This window comes from Pristis pectinata, chromosome 1 (assembly GCF_009764475.1).
Source record: "Pristis pectinata isolate sPriPec2 chromosome 1, sPriPec2.1.pri, whole genome shotgun sequence".
Classification (NCBI taxonomy): Eukaryota; Metazoa; Chordata; class Chondrichthyes; order Rhinopristiformes; family Pristidae; genus Pristis; species Pristis pectinata.
In genome coordinates, this window is record NC_067405.1 from 116,691,269 (window position 1) to 116,711,665 (window position 20,397).

At 38.5% G+C, this 20,397-nt stretch overlaps 1 protein-coding gene across 3 annotated transcripts in view; it reads left to right on the forward strand.

Annotated features, from left to right (window-relative positions):
- The window catches only part of sos2 (son of sevenless homolog 2 (Drosophila)), an 86,084-nt gene that overhangs the window by 15,201 nt on the left and 50,486 nt on the right, over window positions 1–20,397 (forward strand). For all 3 annotated transcript variants that reach the window (XM_052023856.1, XM_052023846.1, XM_052023865.1), the window contains 2 exons: window positions 12,929–13,054; window positions 17,026–17,157. In XM_052023856.1, the coding sequence (XP_051879816.1) occupies window positions 12,929–13,054; window positions 17,026–17,157 (258 nt within the window). The remainder of the gene's footprint in view (window positions 1–12,928; window positions 13,055–17,025; window positions 17,158–20,397) is intronic.

A 20,397-nucleotide genomic window follows, 5' to 3' on the forward strand; every position in this document is an offset into this window, starting at 1 on the left:
TACCAGCTTTCTTACTTGCTGCTCCAAATATTCACAGATCTTTGAGTTGACAGTTAGTGTGAATTGAATTAGTCTATTTAAACACTTGAACCTGAGAAGGACTGTTGAGTGAATAAATTCACCTGACCTCCTTGCAACTATTAGAAGAGAATATTTCCATCAGTTATATCTTTCTGGATTTGAACATTTCACTGATATTGGCCTGGTGTACTGCTCAAACTCCCTTGAGTTGTAAAAGGATTGTTAGATAGGTGTAGTAAGTGATGCTGAAAGTGGTGGTGCAAGGGACAGATATTGTGTAGACATAGTAGGGAAGCAGAAGTTATTATGGATCCTAGTGCTGAACTTTAAATACTTCCTTACTTCGGTCACCCCCTCCCCATATCTGCAGTCTTCACTTTGTTCACACTTGTCCACATTCCCTCCATCGTACCCTGTGCACCCTCTCCCTTGATAATTGGGAGGACCTAATTGTCATCAAGAGATTCAGCTACCACCACGAAGCCAGATCTTATTTTCTAGTTTTAATACTTGGAGCTCTAAGCTTGCTTCAGGCATTGATCTCTTCTGATCCCACTCTTTATGGTCAATTGCAGTAAACTTTTTCATTCACCATTGGTAGTCTTGCATTCAGCTGTTTGGTGCTCTGTTTTGGAATTCCTTCCCTAAACTGGAAAGGCTAAGCAAGGCACTGTAATTGTGTAAGTTTCTTGAGTGGCCTTATTCTGATATTAAGGCTATGTCCCTTTACCTTGGACTTGCCCACCAAAAGGAATGTTTCCATCTACTCTATAAAATCCTTTCAGAAATCCTGACATGCTTAACTAAATCTGGGCCTAAACCTATATTCTTGTGAATACAGCTCTAGTTTATGGAAGCTCTGTTCTGAATTTAACCTTGGAACCATGGTAATATTATGTTGCATTTCTTCTGAGGCAAATATATCCCTTTTCAGTACTGTATGCTGAACTTTGCATATGACTCCAGATCTGTTCGAAAGAGTATTTTGTAAAGATGTAGCAAAACAACTTCATTTTAGGTTTCAGCCATCAGTTATAATGCCCAATTCCATCCAGCCTTTTGTCTTTCTTTTAATCTAACGGGACCATTTCTAGTGACGTGTGCATGGACTCCTAGTTTTGTTTTTTTGTCCAAACCTCCACATTTTCTAGCTTTGTACCATTTAAAAAGTACGTGGACCCAATCATTTTAGGTCCAAATGAACATTTACCTGTAAAGAAAATTGCCTCTTTTAGTTCTCTTTGTATCCAGTCATTGTGAAGCAGCATTCAACAATGAAAAATAGAATGCTGAACTCAATTGACCAAAACAATAGAATGCAAGTTTGATGAGGAATACTCTAGTCACACTACACTGAATACTCCGTTCATTTCTGTTCACCAGGTCACAAGGGAGACATTTAAGCCTCAATGAACCCCCCCCCCCCCCCCGATTGATTACCAGAGCAGAAAATAGTTATGAGGAGGGGAAAAAACTTGGTGCAAGTTTGGGAAAGAATTTTTTTAATTGGTATGTTTAATACCTGTAACTGATCTTTTTTCCAGGTTCCTTATTGTCATTTGCATATCTTTTTATTTCTCTGATTATCTCCCCTCCAGATTCTCCCTTGAGGTTTTAGTTTTCTTACCCCTTGCGTCAAATTTTGAAGCAAATAAATAACTCAGAAAGAAGCTTTTTTTTCTATTTGTGGATTGTTTTAATAATCCATTTAAGATTGTGTTTATTTCAAATATGTGCTTATCCTGCATGTGTCACTAGAAAGCTTGAATGAAAGGTCCTGATTAACAGAGTGTGTATCTGTCCAGTGGTTCTCGGTGCTGAATCTCCGATTTGTATGGACTTAATTGGACCGTTATCTTTATGATACAAGTGTGTTCCAACTTCCATTTCCTGCAATGTGGATTCATTACTGAGCCATGCCAGATTTGAGTTACCCCTGATGACTTTCTAGTAGCATGGGATCATGAAGCAGTTAGGTTTTCTAGCATGTTTATTAATTTGTACTCTAAATCACATTTCAATTTTATTCATTTTGTTGAAATCTTTGTGATCAAATCCTCTTTATGCTCATTGATCTATCATATGCTTGTTCTGCTAAAATCATTTTCATGTTTAGAAATATCTTAGTTTCCTGTATCATTTCACAGGTCATGGGTCTTTCTGTAGCTTTTGTAATTTTCTTGGAAATAGCTGCTGTCATCACTTTAAATTATTTGTCCTTTCTTAAACATTGCATGAGCCAGTATGTTTTCTTTCCATGTTGCAGTTAATCTTGTTATCATTTTCGCCTGCCAAAACAGACACTCATTGAGGAATATATTTGAAATTGTCTGGCATTCATTGCCATCTTCCTCATGGATATTGTAGTGCCAAAATATGTCATTGGTACAAACAAAGCTTCTGTGTCAATCAAAAATAACTCCCCTATTCTCTTCAGTTTATGAAAATGATATAAATTTTACACATTGGGTCTTGCTTTTTGACTTTGCTCATCCTTGATGCTTCGTCCTTTATTCCAAAAGGGTTTCCTGTTTCTTTTTGAGGTTTGCAGTTGGGTATGTGGTTGTCTCCACAGAAATCTCTGCCTTGCTGCTTTCCACCGATTTGCATCTTCTTCCTCCTATGGTTCTGCTCTCTTGATTCTGCTTTGTAACTGCCCACAGATAGCACAAGAGTAGGGAGGACTTCTTCATAGTGCTGAATAATCTTGCATTTGCCCCAGTATTGATACAGTTTCATAGTCTGTTTACCTTTTGCTAATTCTCTTTTCATTATACGTTGGTGACATCCTACCTAATAACATGGATTTTTTTTTACCAGGTTGTCTGAACTGGCTCAAAATACAAAAACTGGCTGATTGCATGGACTTGATGTGAGAACATGTTTGTAGACTATAACATTTAGTTAATGTTTAAATGCCATCAAAGAAAACCAGAACAAGCAGTTCTTTTATCTTTGAAATCAATGTGAATGACAATAAAGCAATCATTAATAATTTCTCTTTGGCATGCCTGAAGGTGCCCCTTTGTATGGATTTTTATTTTATATGCAAAAAGTTCACGAATATGTTCTTTACTAAGCTGATGTATCTGTAAATTCTGAAATGTATCAGCCAACATCAAACAAAAATAGCAGCTTTTGAATCGGAAACATCGAATATACTATTGAAGGTATCGATGCTGGACTTGGAAGTTGCAATATTGAATCAGACCACTTGGGCCAACCAGTGGGTTGGCATTAACCAAGCACCTACCCTTTTGTACCTCTTCAGCAGCATTTCATCCTTCCACTTGACCTGGTAATTTTCAATGTTGACTTGGGACAGATTTTGCTGTTGGATCAGAAGAACATAACAAACTGACGCAGGATGAGGCCACTTGGCCCCAGATTTCTTGTTGTTCTTTAGTAAGGCCAATGCAATGTTTAGCATTCATTTTGAGAGGACTAGAATATAAAAGCAAGGATGCAATGCTGAGTCTTTATAAGACATTGGTCAGACCACATTTGGAGTATTGAGCAGTTTTGGGCCCCATGTCTAAGGAAGGATGTGCTGGGGTTGGAGAGGGTCCAGAGGAGGTTTACTAGAATGATCGCGGGAATGAAAAGGTTAACCTTTGAGGACAGTTTGTCTCTGGGCCTGTACTCACTGGAGTTTAGAAGGATGAGGGGGGATCTCATTGAAACCTACCAAATATTGAAAGGCCTGGATAGAGTGGACATGGAGAGGATGTTTCCAGTAGTGGGAGAGTTTAGGACCAGAGGGCACAGCCTCAGAATAGAAGGATGACCCTTTAGAACAGAGATGAGGAGGAATTTCTTTACCCAGAGGGTGGTGAATATGTGGAATTCATTGCCACAGATGGCTGTGGAGGCCCAGTCATTGGGTATATTTAAAGCGGAGGTTGATGGGTTCTTGATTAGCAAGGGCATCAAAGGTTATGGGGAGAAGGCAGGAGAATGGAGTTGACAGGGAGAAATAAGTCAGCCATAATTAAATGGCAGAGCAGACTTGATGGGCGAATGGTCTAATTCTGCTCCAATGTCTTGTGGTCTATGGTCTTATGGTAAGTTCATGGCAGATCTTTTACTTGAGTACCACAGCCCCCTAATACCCTTAACCTCTAAAAGTCTATCTACCTACATCCTGAATATGCTCGGTGCCCGAGCCTCCACACCCTCGTCATCATCTCAGAGGATCTATCTTGGGGCCAACACAGATGTATTATTTTTTAAACTTTCTACAGATGTATGGTGAAGTGCATTCTTACTGGTTGCATCACTGCCTGGTATGGAGGCTCCAATGTGCAAGATTGAAAGAGGCTGCAGAGGGTTGTGAACTCGACCAGATCCATCACGGGCACAACCCTCCCCGCCATTGAGGACATCTTCAAGAGGCAGTGCCTCAAGAAGGCAGCATCCATCGTTAAGGACTCTTGCCATCTGGGACATGCTCTCTTCGTGTTACTACCATTAGGGAGGAGGTACAGGAGCCTGAAGACCCACACTCAATGTTTTAGGAATAGCTTCCTCCCCTCTGCTATCAGATTTATGAGCGGTCCCTCGTTATTCCTCTTTTGCACTATTTATTTACTTTTGTAACTTGTAGTAAATTTTATGTCTTGCTTACTGCTGCTGCAAAACAACAAATTTCACGGCACATGTCAGTGATAATAAACCTGATTCTGATACATACACTTGCCATAATTCTTTCATTTCATTGAATAATCACTCTAACAGTACCCATTATTAAATTAATGGGGCATGTACTGTATCCATTTATAAAAGAATACCATGAAATATTTATTAGCTTGAAAAAGTTTCAAAAATATGTGGGAGAATTTATGCAAGGTATCAGATTTTCATAAGTCGCATCATTTGTAATCCCAGGTCCCTCTGTACACTATTTCTGAATCTTTTGAAAACATTTGGATGTTTTATAAAACAAAAGAGAAAAAAAATCTCAAGGCTCAAAGAAAATCTTTTAAATGACCTAAAATACTACCAATACAAACATTTCTATACATTTTGATCTAAATTGAGAAACTATTGGAGTAAAAAAAGACTTTTAAATTAACAACCTGTTAGAAAGTCTTTACAAGTTAGTAGTCTCATTTGTGACTTCTGTACTCAATGGTTTCCATTAAAGTTCGTGGGAAAATACTCCTTGCATCTCCCCTAGAGCTAGCACAAAATTTTGTGGGAAGTTTATAATGAAAATGTTGGGAGATTAGCTCAAGTGACCACTCCCCATAACTTAAATTGGTAAATTGAGTTATTATTGTCACATGTACCGAAGTACAGTGGAAAAACTTTCTTGCATGCTGTTCATACAGATCAATTCATTACAACAGTGCATTGAGGTAGTATAAGGTAACACGATAACAGTGCAGAATGAAGTGTTACAGTTACAGAGAAAGTGCAGTGCAGGTAGACAATTAGGTGCAAGGCCATAACAAAGTAGATTGAGGTCAAGGGTGTATCTTATACTAGGGAACCGTTCAGTGGTTTTATAACAGCGGGATAGAAGCTGTCCTAGAGCCTGGTGATATGTGCTTTCAGGCTTTTGTATCTTCTGTCTGATGGGAGGGGGAGAAGAGAGAATATCCCAGGTGGGTGGGGTCTTTGATTATGCAGGCTGCTTTACCAAGGCAGCATACGGATACCCTTTTGGAATATAGAATGAAGCATCCGGATAAGATGCTTTCTATGATGCATCGATTTAAAAATTGGTGAGGGTCAAAGAGGACTTGCCAAATTTCTTTAGCCTCCTGAGGAAGTAGAGGCACTGGTGAGCTTTCTTGGTATGGTTGTACTAGGACAGGCTATTGGTGATGTTCACTCCTAGGAACTTAAAGCTCTCAACTCTCTCAATCCTCAATCTCAGCACTGTTGATATAAATAGGAGCATGTGTACCAACAACCACCACCACCCCCCCGCCCCCCACCGAAGTCAATGACCAGCTCTTTTGTTTTGCTGACATTGAGGGAAAGGTTGTCATGATACCACGGCACTAAGCTCTCTTATCTCCTTCCTGAACTCCATGAGGAGTCTGGGGTCAGAGTGCAGCCTGCTGCCTCGTGATGATCGCTGAGTGGAACTACTCAATGTTCATGTGTGCTAGGGCAAAAGTCAAAGTTGTTGTCAATTTCACAGGATAATAACAACAAAACCTAACAATTTGTTTGTCATTACTTTGCAAAATCCAGAAACTGTTTTTGCTTCAATAGTGTTTAGTCTACTTTCATTTAGAGTATGGTTATTTTTGACATTCCATTACCTCATAGTTCCTGACATTAAATTGAGTCTGTTCCTTAATGGCCCACTTCCCCCATGTTATCAATACTTTTGCTGCTCCATTTGTAAAGAATTAATTATATCTTTTTTTTGGCATCATCTGGAAACTTCAACACCTCATCCTTTGGGCTTGTATCTAAATCAGTTGATGTTAATGCTGAGCAAAAGTGACTGAGACTTTTTGGGAGCCCATTTTTGGGACTGGCTGCCTTTGATTCCAGTTATCTGCCCTTTAGTCTAATTTTATAATCTAGTAGTTTCTTTTCAAGTACCTGGCATAAGCTTTTTTTTTAGTACATTTGCACTTTGATGACTGGATTTCCTGTATTCATTTGCCTGTTCTCTAGTTAAAGAATTCTTTCTGTTTTGATGAAAACAATTAAAAAAAAATCTGCTGTGGTTACTACTTCCTGTTTTCTTTTTGCCTAGTCTGTATTAATTTCATTTCTGATGAAAGACTCATAATAGTTTTTCCAATTGTAGATGGTAAGCCACCCAGTAATTACCTTGATTTAATCTGTTTGTAAATGGATATATCATCATTCTGCATTCCTTTGGGATATCTCTGTGTCAATGTCCTAAAATTTAACTTCCTGCCTCAGGATTCTTGGATGCATTTTGTTAATCCCCAATACTTCAATTTCATGTAGTGTAAACCTGTTTAGAATTTTCCTTTTGTGTAACCTCATGTTGCTCATTCTTTCCCAGTCACTTCAGTACCCAGTCCTGCTCCGATATCTTTCTTGATGGAGCTTAACATAATTGAATTGCTAATACAAAATTGCAATTTTTCATTTTAAAATTGGACTAATTTGATGCAACCTATCTTGTGAAATGTCATGCTTATCCTTTCTCCTTCATTAAAAGCATAAAATCTACCAAATTGATAATTTACTATCAATATTATAGGTTTGGACTATTTATGTGACGAGCAATATTTTTGTTTTTTTATGCATCAAATTATCATATCCTATTTCTGCATGTTGACCAATCCCAGGTTGTGGTATCCTGTATGTACTGCTGCTTAATGATAATGTACATTTTAAAAAAAAGTGGGCATAGCCTCCAGATAAATTCCAGTAATCTATGGATTTATCTCCTCGCCGTCAGTCTGAATTTGGTGACTCAGAATTTCCTATTGGTGTGTAACTGTCAGGTTATGTCAACAGTGAATTCTGCGGAAGTTTGGGAATTGTGTTTGAGAAAAGAAAAAGCAGTTTCACAAGTTACTCCATTTATAATGCAGATCATTCAGGTGTTTTAAAGTTCCACTCAGAGATACAGGAAATTTACTTTAGATCTCAGGAGAAATGGAAAAAAATCAACAGGACCCAGTCCTGTTTTGATGTCTTTAAAATTCTAGTCATAATTTTTGCAGGCTATTCAAAACTGGTATAAGTTAAGGAAGTTTGCATGAGCTATAGTTTTGCACAGGTTCCATGCTATGTTAATGAATGGCAATAGCTTTGATGAATTAAATTAGGATCTAGGAAATTTGTCATGTTGTTTAAAAATAGGCAAAGGTCTCTTATGACTGAATTTCCCTTTTTTTGTGCTCTACTTATGTTGTTGTTTTAGCCCCTGTTTAAAAGAAACTCTGCATTCACTTCTGTTGCTGTTTTGCCCATTTACCAGTTCAAAGTGCAGTTGTAAATGATTAACTTGGCATCAGGAAGACTGCTTCCTTAGATTAACATTGATTCTCTATAACATGACGTGCTTTTTGACTTTATTGCCCGCATCAAAACAGTCGCTAAGGCCGTCCACCTCCATGTCATTTGCCTCAACTGTCCAACTCCTCTGCGCCTCTGTTACCTTCTCCAACACTCTCTTGGTGAACATTCCAAGCTTCATTTTGCATAAGTGCTAACTTATTCGGGGTTCCTATTCGGTGTTATTGTCCCACTTAGAAACACTTCCTCTGCCGTGGATGGTTCAGTGTGCACATATGGTGGAGAAGACAAGGACTCGGAGAAGACCGACCAAGTGACTTCCTCGGGGACCTGGAGTTGAGCTGAGATGGTACATATTAGAGTCATGGAGCAATTCAGCACAGATACAGGCCCTTCAGCCCACCCAGCTAGTCCCAGTTTTCTGTGTTTGACCCATATCCTTCTAAGCCCTGCACCTCCATGTACCTATCCAAGTGCTTCTTAAATGATACTATTGTACCTATCTCAATCACTTCCTCTGGCAGCTTATTCCATATACTCGCCATCCTCTGCATGAAAAAGTTGCCCCTCAGGTCCCTTTACCCCTCTCACCCTAAAGCTATGCCCCCTAGTATGTTATGGTGCAGCATCCTCCAAGGAAATTCATCTATATTGGTAGCATTCGCTATGGATTCCAAGCCTGGACCTTCTCTGGGCTGGAATACATTATGAACCCTGTTGTTGCTAAGCTGGCTAGAAGCTGCAGGATGAAGCAAATCTAGCCAAGTTGTCAGTAAGGCCATTTCCTGACTATAGCAATAACTCAATGCTAATGCTATTTTAGAAACAAGTGCTGCTGCATTTAATTGGATGTGGCGTTATACTGGACATAATGCACACCTGCCTCCTTAAGAAGATGGCTGGGTCATTATGTAGTACATGCTGATTTGCTTCAAACTGTTGGGATCTCGTACACTAGCAGTGTAATTGTCATGTACCAAACTCGTCAAAGTGCAGCTGCATTCAGTGATGCATATGACATTGGCAATTCTTTGGCTTACACCTTTAGCATGGCTTGAGCTACTTTATGCTTGATGGGAATTTGAAACTGGTAATTTGAGACTGGTGCGCAGGATGCTGTTGACATCCCCAGTGTGACTTGTTAAATAAGCTCTGAATGGAACAAGGCGTGTGCATGACCAACCTTCACTTTTGATGACATCCCTGTGTGGAGCTGTGGCAAAATCCATGATTTTAATCATTTGTCTCTGTGTTCTGCACTGCTGTACAAGAATTGAGGATATTACCACATGGGCAACTGACAAGTCATATGTTTGATATTGGATAGTTTAAAAATGTATTAAGAGGAGATTCTTCTATTTATACATGAAAAAAATATTATGGTGATTCTTACATATGTGAACATGCAGATATTTAGTAGATGTATTGTCCCTTGTGCTGCTCTTAAAGGAGAGAAACACTCGTAAATCAAGCTGAAAATCAAATGGCAATGCCTTCATTTGGTAATGCTTAATCACTTTTCCACGCTCTTTTATGTATCAAAGATGTCTTTAAAGGATAGAAAAAGTACTTTAAGTTCTTCCTGTGATGATTTCAAGTGCCGTATGTTGATGGAATGGGGCTTTGGAATTTGATTCAGAATTTTTTCCCCCTTTTATCAAAGTAGGGAATAAACATGATGTGCATGATATCCCTGTAGTCATGAAATGTCATTTTATGTAATGTCATTTTATATAATAGTAGCTTTGGCTGATCACGCTGTCATTAAATTATGACATCTGTTAAAGTGGTTCAGAATTCTGCTTAATAAAATATTTTAATTATTGTTGTCTTCTTATTTATTTCTGATATCCAAATTTCCACGATTATTTTGTACCCATGCATAGACTTGCCATTTTGTGACTCTTAGACATTGTTACAAATAGTTACATTCTTTTCTGAATGGCTTCCTTCAGTCATAGGAGTTGCCATTTTAGATTGTCTTCTGAGCTAATCCAGAACCAGTTGGCCCCTGTAAAGTATGTATCTGGTTGTTCTAAAAAAAAATTAAAGATTTGTTTCTCGTCAAGCTGATTCCTCTGCTGAATGTTTGTTCTTGGCTGTAAGCTTGCATATTTTTGGCTGTAGCCCTGAATATTTTCAGTCTGTAAGGAAATCAACACAAAAGTTGCTCTCTTCGCTTTCCCTTCTGTTAAGATGCTTTGCTGAACATTGGATAATAGAGTGTGCATTTTCTGTTGGGTTTTGAAATGGTGCTGGGTATTTTATCACCTGGAGATCAGCAAATAAAGTAGTTTTTGCAGAGGAAAGTTATCTTTTGAGGGACTGAGAGAAGATGAAAATAACTTTGGTTTTCTTTCTCTCCAAGTCTATAGAACAATTTATTGCAATCAATCTAAATGTATATTTTGTGTACAGGTTGGTTGATGTGATTACATGGTTCAAGTTGATAATGTCTAGCATGCAGTACCAGAGGCATGTAAAATACTTTCAAAAGTGAAACAAAGACATATTTGACAAATGTATTGCCACTTTTTTTGTTTTGTTTGAAGGTCCAAGTGGGAGTGTCTCCTCTATAATGGGAGTTTCCAATGTACTTGTCCATGAAACACTAAGCTGTTCCAAGAAAAAATAACACTTGCAAAGATGCCTTAGATATGCTGCTGGTGAACTCTTGTTGAAACTTTAGTACAGCTTTGTTGTGTCCAAAGTTAACTATCAAAATAATTGCAAGATAAGGGAGCAGTCATTTAAAAATGAGAGGTGTAGGAATTTCTTCAGAGAGGTGAAAATCTGGAATTCTCTACCTTGGAGTGTTATGGAGGCTAGATCATGGGTCATATTTAGAGAAGGTAGATAACTTCTGGAAAGATCAGAGATTTGAGGACGATGGGGAACTGACACAGAAGAGGAATGAGGCTTGGGCCAAATCAGCCATGATCATATTGAATGGGCATGCTTGAGGGGCCAGGTGCCCTATTTTCTTGTTTTTGTGAGATATTCTTTGCTGTTACACTAAATTCTATTGTGCCTACCCATCACCCTCATCTTCCCTGATTTGCTTTAGCTTCTTGCCACACAATAATATTCATTTTTTTTTGTATACATCTCATTGTTCCCGCCCCATTCTGTCAGCCTCCTCTGTATTACAACAGCCCTGGGGTTGTAACTCTGATGAGAAATTTTATCAATAACACTAAACATGTTCTTAACTACTAACCATAAAACTTCAAAGCACCATCCATGTGTAATGTCTAGCCTACACTTGGGAATGAATGACGCTTAAATTGACTCACCAAAATACTCAGTTTTGATTTACTCTTTTTTTTGGTTATGCAGCCAAGTTTTCATTAGTATATGTACGAACTGTTTATCAAATTCTAGTATGTGATGTGGCAAAACAAAGTCATGAACTAAAAATTGCTCATTAACTTTAAAATCATAGAACTTAAATATTGACTTTGCAATATATTTATGCTGACAATCAATGCTTAAATTGGCACTTTGTTACAGTGTATTATTTCAACATTAATTCTCAGTTAAAATCCATGGCTAAAATGGATATAATCTGACAAGACTAGTTGGGGAGTTAGGTTAGATAGCTGACCGCATTAATTGGCTGTTCTCTTATTTAAATCCATGTGTTTAAGGATAACAATGTTTACAGAAATTATCCACATGCAGGGTGTGGATGAACCATTTTCCCTTGTGGGTTAACACATGCTAATTTGAAGAGGGGTTATCCTTGTGCACCTGGTTAAATCCTCCACATCGACCAATTTAAATTTTAGCACCTTTAATCTCATGGAAACTTTTAAGGTAGTACAGTCTCATACATCTGATTCTGCAGGTGTACAGTTATAACTATTGTAATAGTGCCTACTTTTGCTTGTTTTTTTTTAATAATTCACGTGCCAGAGGGTAATTTCATTTCCTGGTTATCCAGAGTTATTTTGTGATAAGAAGTGATGTACGTCTCCTAACCAGTTATCTTTTGGGCCATTTTATGGGTTTGATAATTTTGTTTACCCAGTTTCTGGACCTTTTATTATTTCCCAGTATTTGTTTGACTTATTCCAGTTTATGGACATGTTTAATTCTAAAGAATGTTATCTCAATGGCATATCTTTGCCTTCCCCAAACAACCCCCCCCCCCACCTTTTTATAAAAATGTTAATCACAAAGACTTTAATTAAACAGATACTTGGATAGGAAAGACATAGAGGGATGTACACAAATGGGATTAATGTAGATAGGCATCAAGGTTAGCATGGGTGAGGTGGGCTGAAAGGGCTGTATGATTCTGTGATTCATCAAGTCTCTAGATCTGACCTAGTGTGTGTGTGTGTGTGTGTTAAGAGTCTTGATTTTAGTGAGACAGGCAGAGAAAAGGCTAGCTCAATTTTCCTGTTTTATAAGGTTTCTATTTTGAAATTAAGGATTTTTTTTGTTTACCAGCCTATCTATATTCTGTTTCCGGTGAATACCAGTTTGTTTAGGCCTCTCGTGGCATCGATTACTTCCTCCATTATGTCACTTTCTTTTTACTTAAGATTTGTCTGAAAGTATAACATGGTTGGCAGAGAAATGGATGATTCACCTTGTGTCAGACTTGACCTCCCACAACAGCAAGTGATTCTTAATTTGCCAAGTAGAAGGGTTTGGTTCTTCCAAAAGCTTTGGTTCTCTCCTCAAGAACAAATGGTTTTGAGGGTCCAGTAGGAGAGATGGACAGAATCAGATTTATTATCACTGACATATGACATGAAATCTGTTGTTTTGCGACAACAGTACAGTGCAAAGACATAAAAATCTATAAATTACAAAATAGTGCAAAAACAAAAGGAATAATGAGGTACGGTTATCTTTAAATTTATTGTTGGACAAGATATTTATAATTATTAATTTAAATGTTTTATAATTTTGTTTCATGATGCAGGTCCAGAGGCAAGTACATCCAACCCTCTCAGCGAAGGAAGATGCCCTTTATTACATAGAAGAATTAATACTTCAGTTATTAAATATGCTGTGCGTTGCACAACCACGTACTGTTCAAGATGTTGGGGTAAGATCATGTTCTATTCTTCCACAGAATAAAAATTAATTACACCTATTAATATTGTTTGTGTTCAGTGCCATTTTTATTTGGCATGCATTGATGATAAATTAATTTAATATGTGCATTAAATAACAGGAAAACTGTTTTGTAACAGGTGAGCAAACTGATGCATGAAACACATTTCATGGAGGGTCAAAAATAGGCCAATAATTTTCTTTATGGCAAGACTTAAATGGCTAGGGTCTGTTGCCATATGACTACCAATGTAGAATTTAATCCTCTAGTTGGTTTTATGCTGGCAGTGATTGATGCATACCATTACAATGTGTGAATGGACTAATGTGGTGGCATGTTGCACTTGATCAGTCCTTGAGTACTTCTCATTAAGTGAATTGATGCAATTGATCTTATTTTCTGTGGACTGTTTGAATTATGTTGCATAAATTTCTGAAGGTGCTGTAACTTGATCTGCAGAAGTACCCTTGTACTGTGCTAATTGATTCTTGTATTGGATTCTCTATATCAGTTTCTGCTCAGCAACTTCGAGACCAAGAGTATATTCAAACCATCAGACTGAATTCTCAGTGGACTGTTTATCTGCTCTGAATTGCATACTCCATTTCCACATTGATATCAGATGTTAATGCATATTTCATTTTGTTTTGAACTTAGACCAATATGAGATTTCCAAGAACAAGCTCAAATTAGAGTTTAGAAGTTTAGAAATCCATTGCCCTAGAAATCTTATCACAGGGTGAAACACTTATGTGCCCCACTAGATTTAAAGAAAAATTAAATAGAAATTCAAATAAGAAACCAGAACCTTGTCCATATGGATTATGAACTGCATAGTTTTCCTTGTGGGTCTTCCATTTATCCAATCTGGTAACGTGATGAACTTTGGAGAAATGCAGGTTGGCATCCAGGGGTATGCATTAGACAGCACCTCTGTGGTTTTACATCACACTTGGGCCTCTCACAACCCCCACCTGGAAGTCAGCTGAGGTGACGGGGTCTACACCACATGACTGCCTTGGCCTCGATCACTGGTGATCTGACCTTCAAGGTTTTGAGGGGCTCCAAAGCATCAAGCTGAAATTTAATCCGGACAAGGGTGAGGTAATGCATTTAGGTTGTCTAATGCCTGCCAGACGTGTGCATTAAATGGTAGCGACCTCAGAAGTGTTGCTAGAGGGGCTTTGGGGTGCAAGTTCATACTCTTTGAAAATGGTGACATGGATGGATAAGGTAGTGAAGAAGGTGTTTAGCTTGCTTATCTTTGCAGGCTGGGGTATTGAGTACAAGAGTGGGACATCATTTTGCAGCTTTACAAGGCATTAATTAGGCCACATTTGGAATGTAGTGTGATGACCAAAATTGCACCCAACAGAAAGCATGTGGTAGCACTAGAAAGAGTGCAGAAGAGATTCACCAGGATGTTTCCTGAAATGGAGGGCTTTAGTTACAAGGAGAGATTGGATAGGCTGGGTTTGTTCTCACTGGAGCACAGGAGGCTGTGGGGTGACCTTCATAGAGGATTATGAGTGATGTAGATAAGGTCGATGGTTAGTCATTTTTTTCCTAAGGGTATGGTGTCTCTAAAACAAGAAGTTACAGGATTGAGGTGAGAGGGATAAAATTTAAAGGAGATCTGAGGGGCAAATTTTTCATGGAGAGGGTGGTTGATATATGGAATAAACTGCTAGAAGTGGGTACAGTCACAGCACTTTCAATAATAAAAAGTGAACAGTTAAGTGGATAGGAAAAGAATAGAAGGATATGGGCCAAATGGGATTAAGGTAAATGGGCATCTCGGTAGGCATGGATGAGTTGGGCTGAAGGGCCTGTTTCCATGTTGTATGACTCTGACTCTATGGCTCTGGAATTTTGCAGTGGCAGACCCTTTTGGGGGAAAATATTAGTTTTTTTTATTTGTGTATGTGTATGTATAGCACACAGCTGAATTAATATGCCTTTCCATTAGGCAAGTAATTTATAGGCTGTTTTATTTTAATGTATAATACTTAATGATGTAGCAGTACTTTTCTCAATGTCCAATTATTAGATCATCATTGAAGAGTTTTATTTAGCAGATTTGAATCTGTCAGATTTTAAAAGTAAATGAAATTTTCCACACAAATGTTATCCATTGAGGAAAAAATGTAATTAAATATACCTTTATGGGTAAATTGCTTGCCATTTAATGTAGTCTTTTTGAGAGAACAAATTAAATTTTGAAGGTAGATGTGACATTTTTTTGAGAATTAATTAAACAAGAAGAAAATAGATTAAGAGCTGAGATAAAATTATTTATTTACAAAACACTAAAATTGTAATGTCAAAAGGGATAATTTGTATGTCGACCAGGTACCTGAGCAGAAAAATATAACATCATTTATAATGGTCCCAGCTAAAACTAAAGAACATAAAATGAATGGTACTTCAGTTGATCAGTTTACTATCATTTGTAGACTGGAGCTGTGGCAAATGATTAGGATTCCTGATTCATTCTCTAGCTAATGCTAAGTTAACTGATCACAGTTAAGGTAGATGATTACATGAATTAAGATAGGAAATCTGAAAGAAAAATAATACTTGTTGGAAGCAGTCAGCAGGTTGGGCAGCATCTGTGCAGACAGACCTTTCATTAGAAATATAGTGAAGAGAAGATAGGAGCCTGGGCCTTCATTCCTGATGGATAGCCAACAAAAACAGCATGTATTTGTATAGCTCAATTAACAGTTAGGTTCCCCATGACAGTTGAAGATTCTGCTGCGCTTGGTAGATTTTGAAATTTACTATCATCTATCCATGACCGGTTTTATTGGCCTGGAAACTTTTAACCAGCATATTAAGTCAATAACAAAAAAAATAGCACTTCCAAACCTATTTCTATTTTCCATTCATTTGGTCAATGGAAGTGGATACATCTTAATCCTATTTATTGGAGTACTTTTGACTAAGTAATATTAAGGTTCAAGAATGCATTTGAAGTCGCTTTTCTAATGATTTTTCTATCACCCTTACAAGAATTAATTCATTACTCGTAAATGGCACCTGAATTTGTTAGTGTACTGGATGGGACAGTTTTGGGTTAGAGTCTGATTTATATCAGATGAAAAGCAGCTATTGTTCATGGCTCATGCAATGAGGAGACATCTGCTTTGGAATTCACTTGTGGAAATCCATTTTTTTTTCGGTGTTTATATAATTGAAAGTCATCTTCTTCCTGGAGTTGAACACAATAATGATCACTTCTGAGCTGCCTTGCATCATTCTGGATATTCAGCTGTGATTTCAAGCTGTGAGTCACAATTGCATTCCATTGTGATAGCATGTGCGTTGATGCAATTCTTCTTGCATTGGTCCTTTTGGAGCATTGCTGGGAAACTTGAAGAATGTTGTCCTGGGGAAGCTGGTCACTCCTGGAATAACATGGTCTTCACAGCTCAACACCCAGCTAGGACATTTACTAGCTAAATGAATTACTTAGCTTTCTACTTGGTTTTTCCAGGCCATACGCTATCCCAAACCTGGCCATGGAAAGGTGTACTTGCAAACAGTGCCCATTCAGTTTTGGCATAAAGAGGATTTAGTGCCCTACCGTTGTGCCAGAATTTCTTGGCAATCCAAGCCAAGACACTCGTGCAAGTTTTTGACAAGTAACAGAAGCATAGTTAACTGGAGTTTCAATAGTTACTTTAACAGATTAGTTTCTACGTTGGTATGGAAAGCCAAACATTCATTCTGATGAACTTTAGATTAGAATTCATTTGTACTCGTGCACTAACTTAGAAGTGGTTCTCAATTGAATATTCTGGTTATGGAATATGTGTTCCAATTTTTGACATTGGAAGATCTTGGAGTTTACTGCAGTAAACAACCTTTTCAGATATTGATGGTGAGTGATAAAACCTGGATATTTAATCTGGTATTATATTCGAGATGCATATACTTATTTGTATTTTTTCCCTTAGGAGCGTGTTCAGAAGACTTTCCCACATCCAATTGACAAATGGGCTATTGCTGATGCACAGTCTGCGATTGAGAAACGTAGACGGAGAAATCCTCTTCTTTTACCAGTGGACAAAATACATCCTTTATTAAAGGTGCATATTTGTTTTGATGTCATGTTTATTTAATTAGAATTAAATATACCATAAAGTTTGAACTACATGGTTTAAATGCTTATTTTAGTTGTCAAATAACTGTGGTAGGAGTATTTTGGGGTCTATGAAGTATTTGGTAAAGTGGATATGTGTTTAGTCTTGTTAAACACTAATTTTGCAATCTGACATCCTTTAGCTGCATAGAAGACCAAATTACTACAGATGGATAGATTTTAATTGTGGCAAGTTTTCCATGACATCTAACTTCCCTTGATGTTTAGCATTGACCTGGTGGTCCGAAGGGCCTGTTTCTGTGCTTTGTGGCTCTTTGACTCTCTGATAACATGGCATGATACTTCAAGCTGAATCTAACAGCATTACTTGGCTTCCCTGCCTGTAGGTTTAGCTGAAGCATTTTGTATTCTTTGCATCCTGTACTGTCGGGATCACAGTCGCAATATAAATAGCACTTCATTTACATAGTAGCTATCTCATAATTTGAAGTGTAATGGCATACAATAATACATTACTAATGAGCATAATGTTGGGCCTTAAAAGCAATATACAATGTTGTAAGGTGTATGGAGTGTTGGCCTTCATTAGTCGATATTGAGTTCAAGAGCCGCGAGGTGATGTTGCAGCTGTATGGAACTCTGGTTAGACCACAAGTAGCAGAGTAACCAGCATAAAAACACAAAGTTCGTTTAATGAGATGGCAATATTTGAGGGAGCTCTGTAATGGAAGAGATGCTGAAGCTATGGGTTTTGTTCTGGGATGTGTTGCTTGTTTGTAATTTTTTTTCATATCCCTTGAGATTTATTTGGGTAACCCTTTCCATAGCTATGTTGTAGTGCCATTAGCAATTGACCTTATTGTTTGCCTGTCTGTACACATTCTTTGTATTGCATCTTAGTAAGTGAATAAGTTTTCTTGACATTTGTAGTGGGAACTGTGGTTTCCTGTGTCATCATTTGGTAAAATGTCATGTTCACCTAGAATTGTTCATGACGATGGAATCCTAAAGTGAACTTGCAGAAGTTCTTGCAATGTAGCAGCATAAAAACCTCTGTAGATTTGTAACCTTTAGGCCACTCACTTCCTATTTCCCACCCAAGGAAGGGGTATAAGAGTTGCTGGAACTTGTTCAAGTTGTATATTTGGTGTATTATTTTGAATGAGGTTAATGTTCCAAAACAAAAGATTGGAGTTTATTGGCAATTGTGTGTGAAAACACAACATTTGTAACAAAATTGATTCATGAGTGAACATGTTTAGGGTTCAGTTGTTAAAACTGTGATGTGGCTTAAATTTGGATAGCACTGGAAACTTTCTTTGTTTTGACCTTACTAAGAATGATAGGGAGGGGATAAAAGATCGTAGTGGTGGTATTAGTGAAGGTTTGTGTTATCACTGGAACACACATTTCTTTTTGTTTCATTCATTTTGTTGGGCCAACATTTATTCCCCATGCCAAATTGCCTTTGTAGGTAAGCCACCTCTTTGAATAGGTGCAGTTATTCTGGTGAAGGTGCTCCCACAATGCTGTTGGAGAGAGAGAGAGCTCCAGGATTTAGCTAATGCTACTGCAGGAATGGCATTGTATTTCCAAGTCAGAATGTGCATGAATTTGAAGGGAGCCTGCATCTCCTGGTGGTATTCCCATGCTCCTACTACCCTTGTTCTTGGTAGTGGTTGTGGGTTTGGGAGTTGCTGTCAAAATAGCCTAAGCAAGTAGCTGTAGTGCATTTTGTAGATCTGCATGATGCTGCCACAGTGCATTAGTGGTGGATGAGGTGCCAATTGAGTGGGCTGCTTTGTCAATGATGAAAGTAAGGGGGGGGGGGGAAACAAATAAAACTGCAGACATCGGAATCTGAAACTGAAACAGAAATCCTGAAACAACTCAGCCAGTCAAGCAGCATCGGTGAAAAGAAACCAGTTAAAATTTCAGGTCAATGACTCTTTCTGAGAATGGGAAGAAGAGTGGTGGGTTTACAGTTTTCAAAACACAGCTGGGGAGGGTGCGGGGGGAAGAACTGAGGTATAAGATAAAAGACCATTTGAAGATGATCAGGAGCATGAGTACTGACTGTGAGGCATTTTAAAGAAATGGGCCGAGAAAGGGACATAAGCATGATAATGGAAACAATGAGAGAGCAGCTTACCTGAAGATGGAAAATTCAACCTTCATTCCAAAAGGGTGAAAAGTGCCGAAACAAAAGATAAAATGTTAGAGAAACAAAGGACTACAGATGCTGGAATCTAGATGGAAAAACACGATGATGCTGGAAGAATTCAGCAGGCCAGGCAGCGTCCATGGAGAAAAGCAGGCAGTCAACGTTTCAGGTCAAGTCCTGTAGAAGGGTCCTGACCTGAAACATTGACCGCCTGCTTTTCTTCAAAGGTAAAGTATTGTTTTTCTAGTTTATATTGGGACTCACTTGGGTAGTGGAGGAAGCTGCAGATAGATGGTTAGGATTGGGAGTGGGATTGAGAATTGAAGAGGCATGCAACAGGAAGTTCAAGATCACCCCTGTGGATTGATCACAGGAGTCCCGCAAAGCTATCATCCAATCTGCGTTCGGTTTGCCCAACGTAGAGGAGGCTACATTATAAACACTGAATGCGTTATACTGGATTAGAAGAAGTGTGAGCTGCTTCACCTGGAATGGTTGGAAAGGAAGAGGTTTGCATCTCCTCTGGTGCGTGGGGAGGTGCTGTGGGACAGGGATTGGTAAATGGTTGGAAAGGAAGAGGTTTGCATCTCCTCTGGTGCGTGGGGAGGTGCTGTGGGACCGGGATTGGTGGGTGGAGGTGGAAGAGCAGGCCAAGAAGTTGTGAAGTGAGCAGTCCCCACAAAATGCAGAAAGGGAAGGAGAGGGGAAGATGTGATAATTGGTGAGATTTTGTTGGAGCTGGCAGAAATTGCCTTGGATGAATGCATTGAATGCGAAGGCTGGTGGGGTGGGACTCTATCTTTGTTCTCTTGTAGGGGAGAGGGATTGAGAGCTGACCTGCAGGAAATAGAGGAAATGCAGTTAAGAGCCCTTTCCACTATGGCAAAGGGAAGCTATGTTTGAGGAAGGAGGACATTTCAGACACATCAGAGAGGAAGGCCTCATCGTTGGAACAAATGTGATGGAGGCAAAGAAACTGGAAATAAAGAATGCTGTGCTTGCAGGAGGCAGGGTGAGAGGGTGTCTAGTCAAGGTAACTGGGAAGTGTCAGAGTTGGACCAC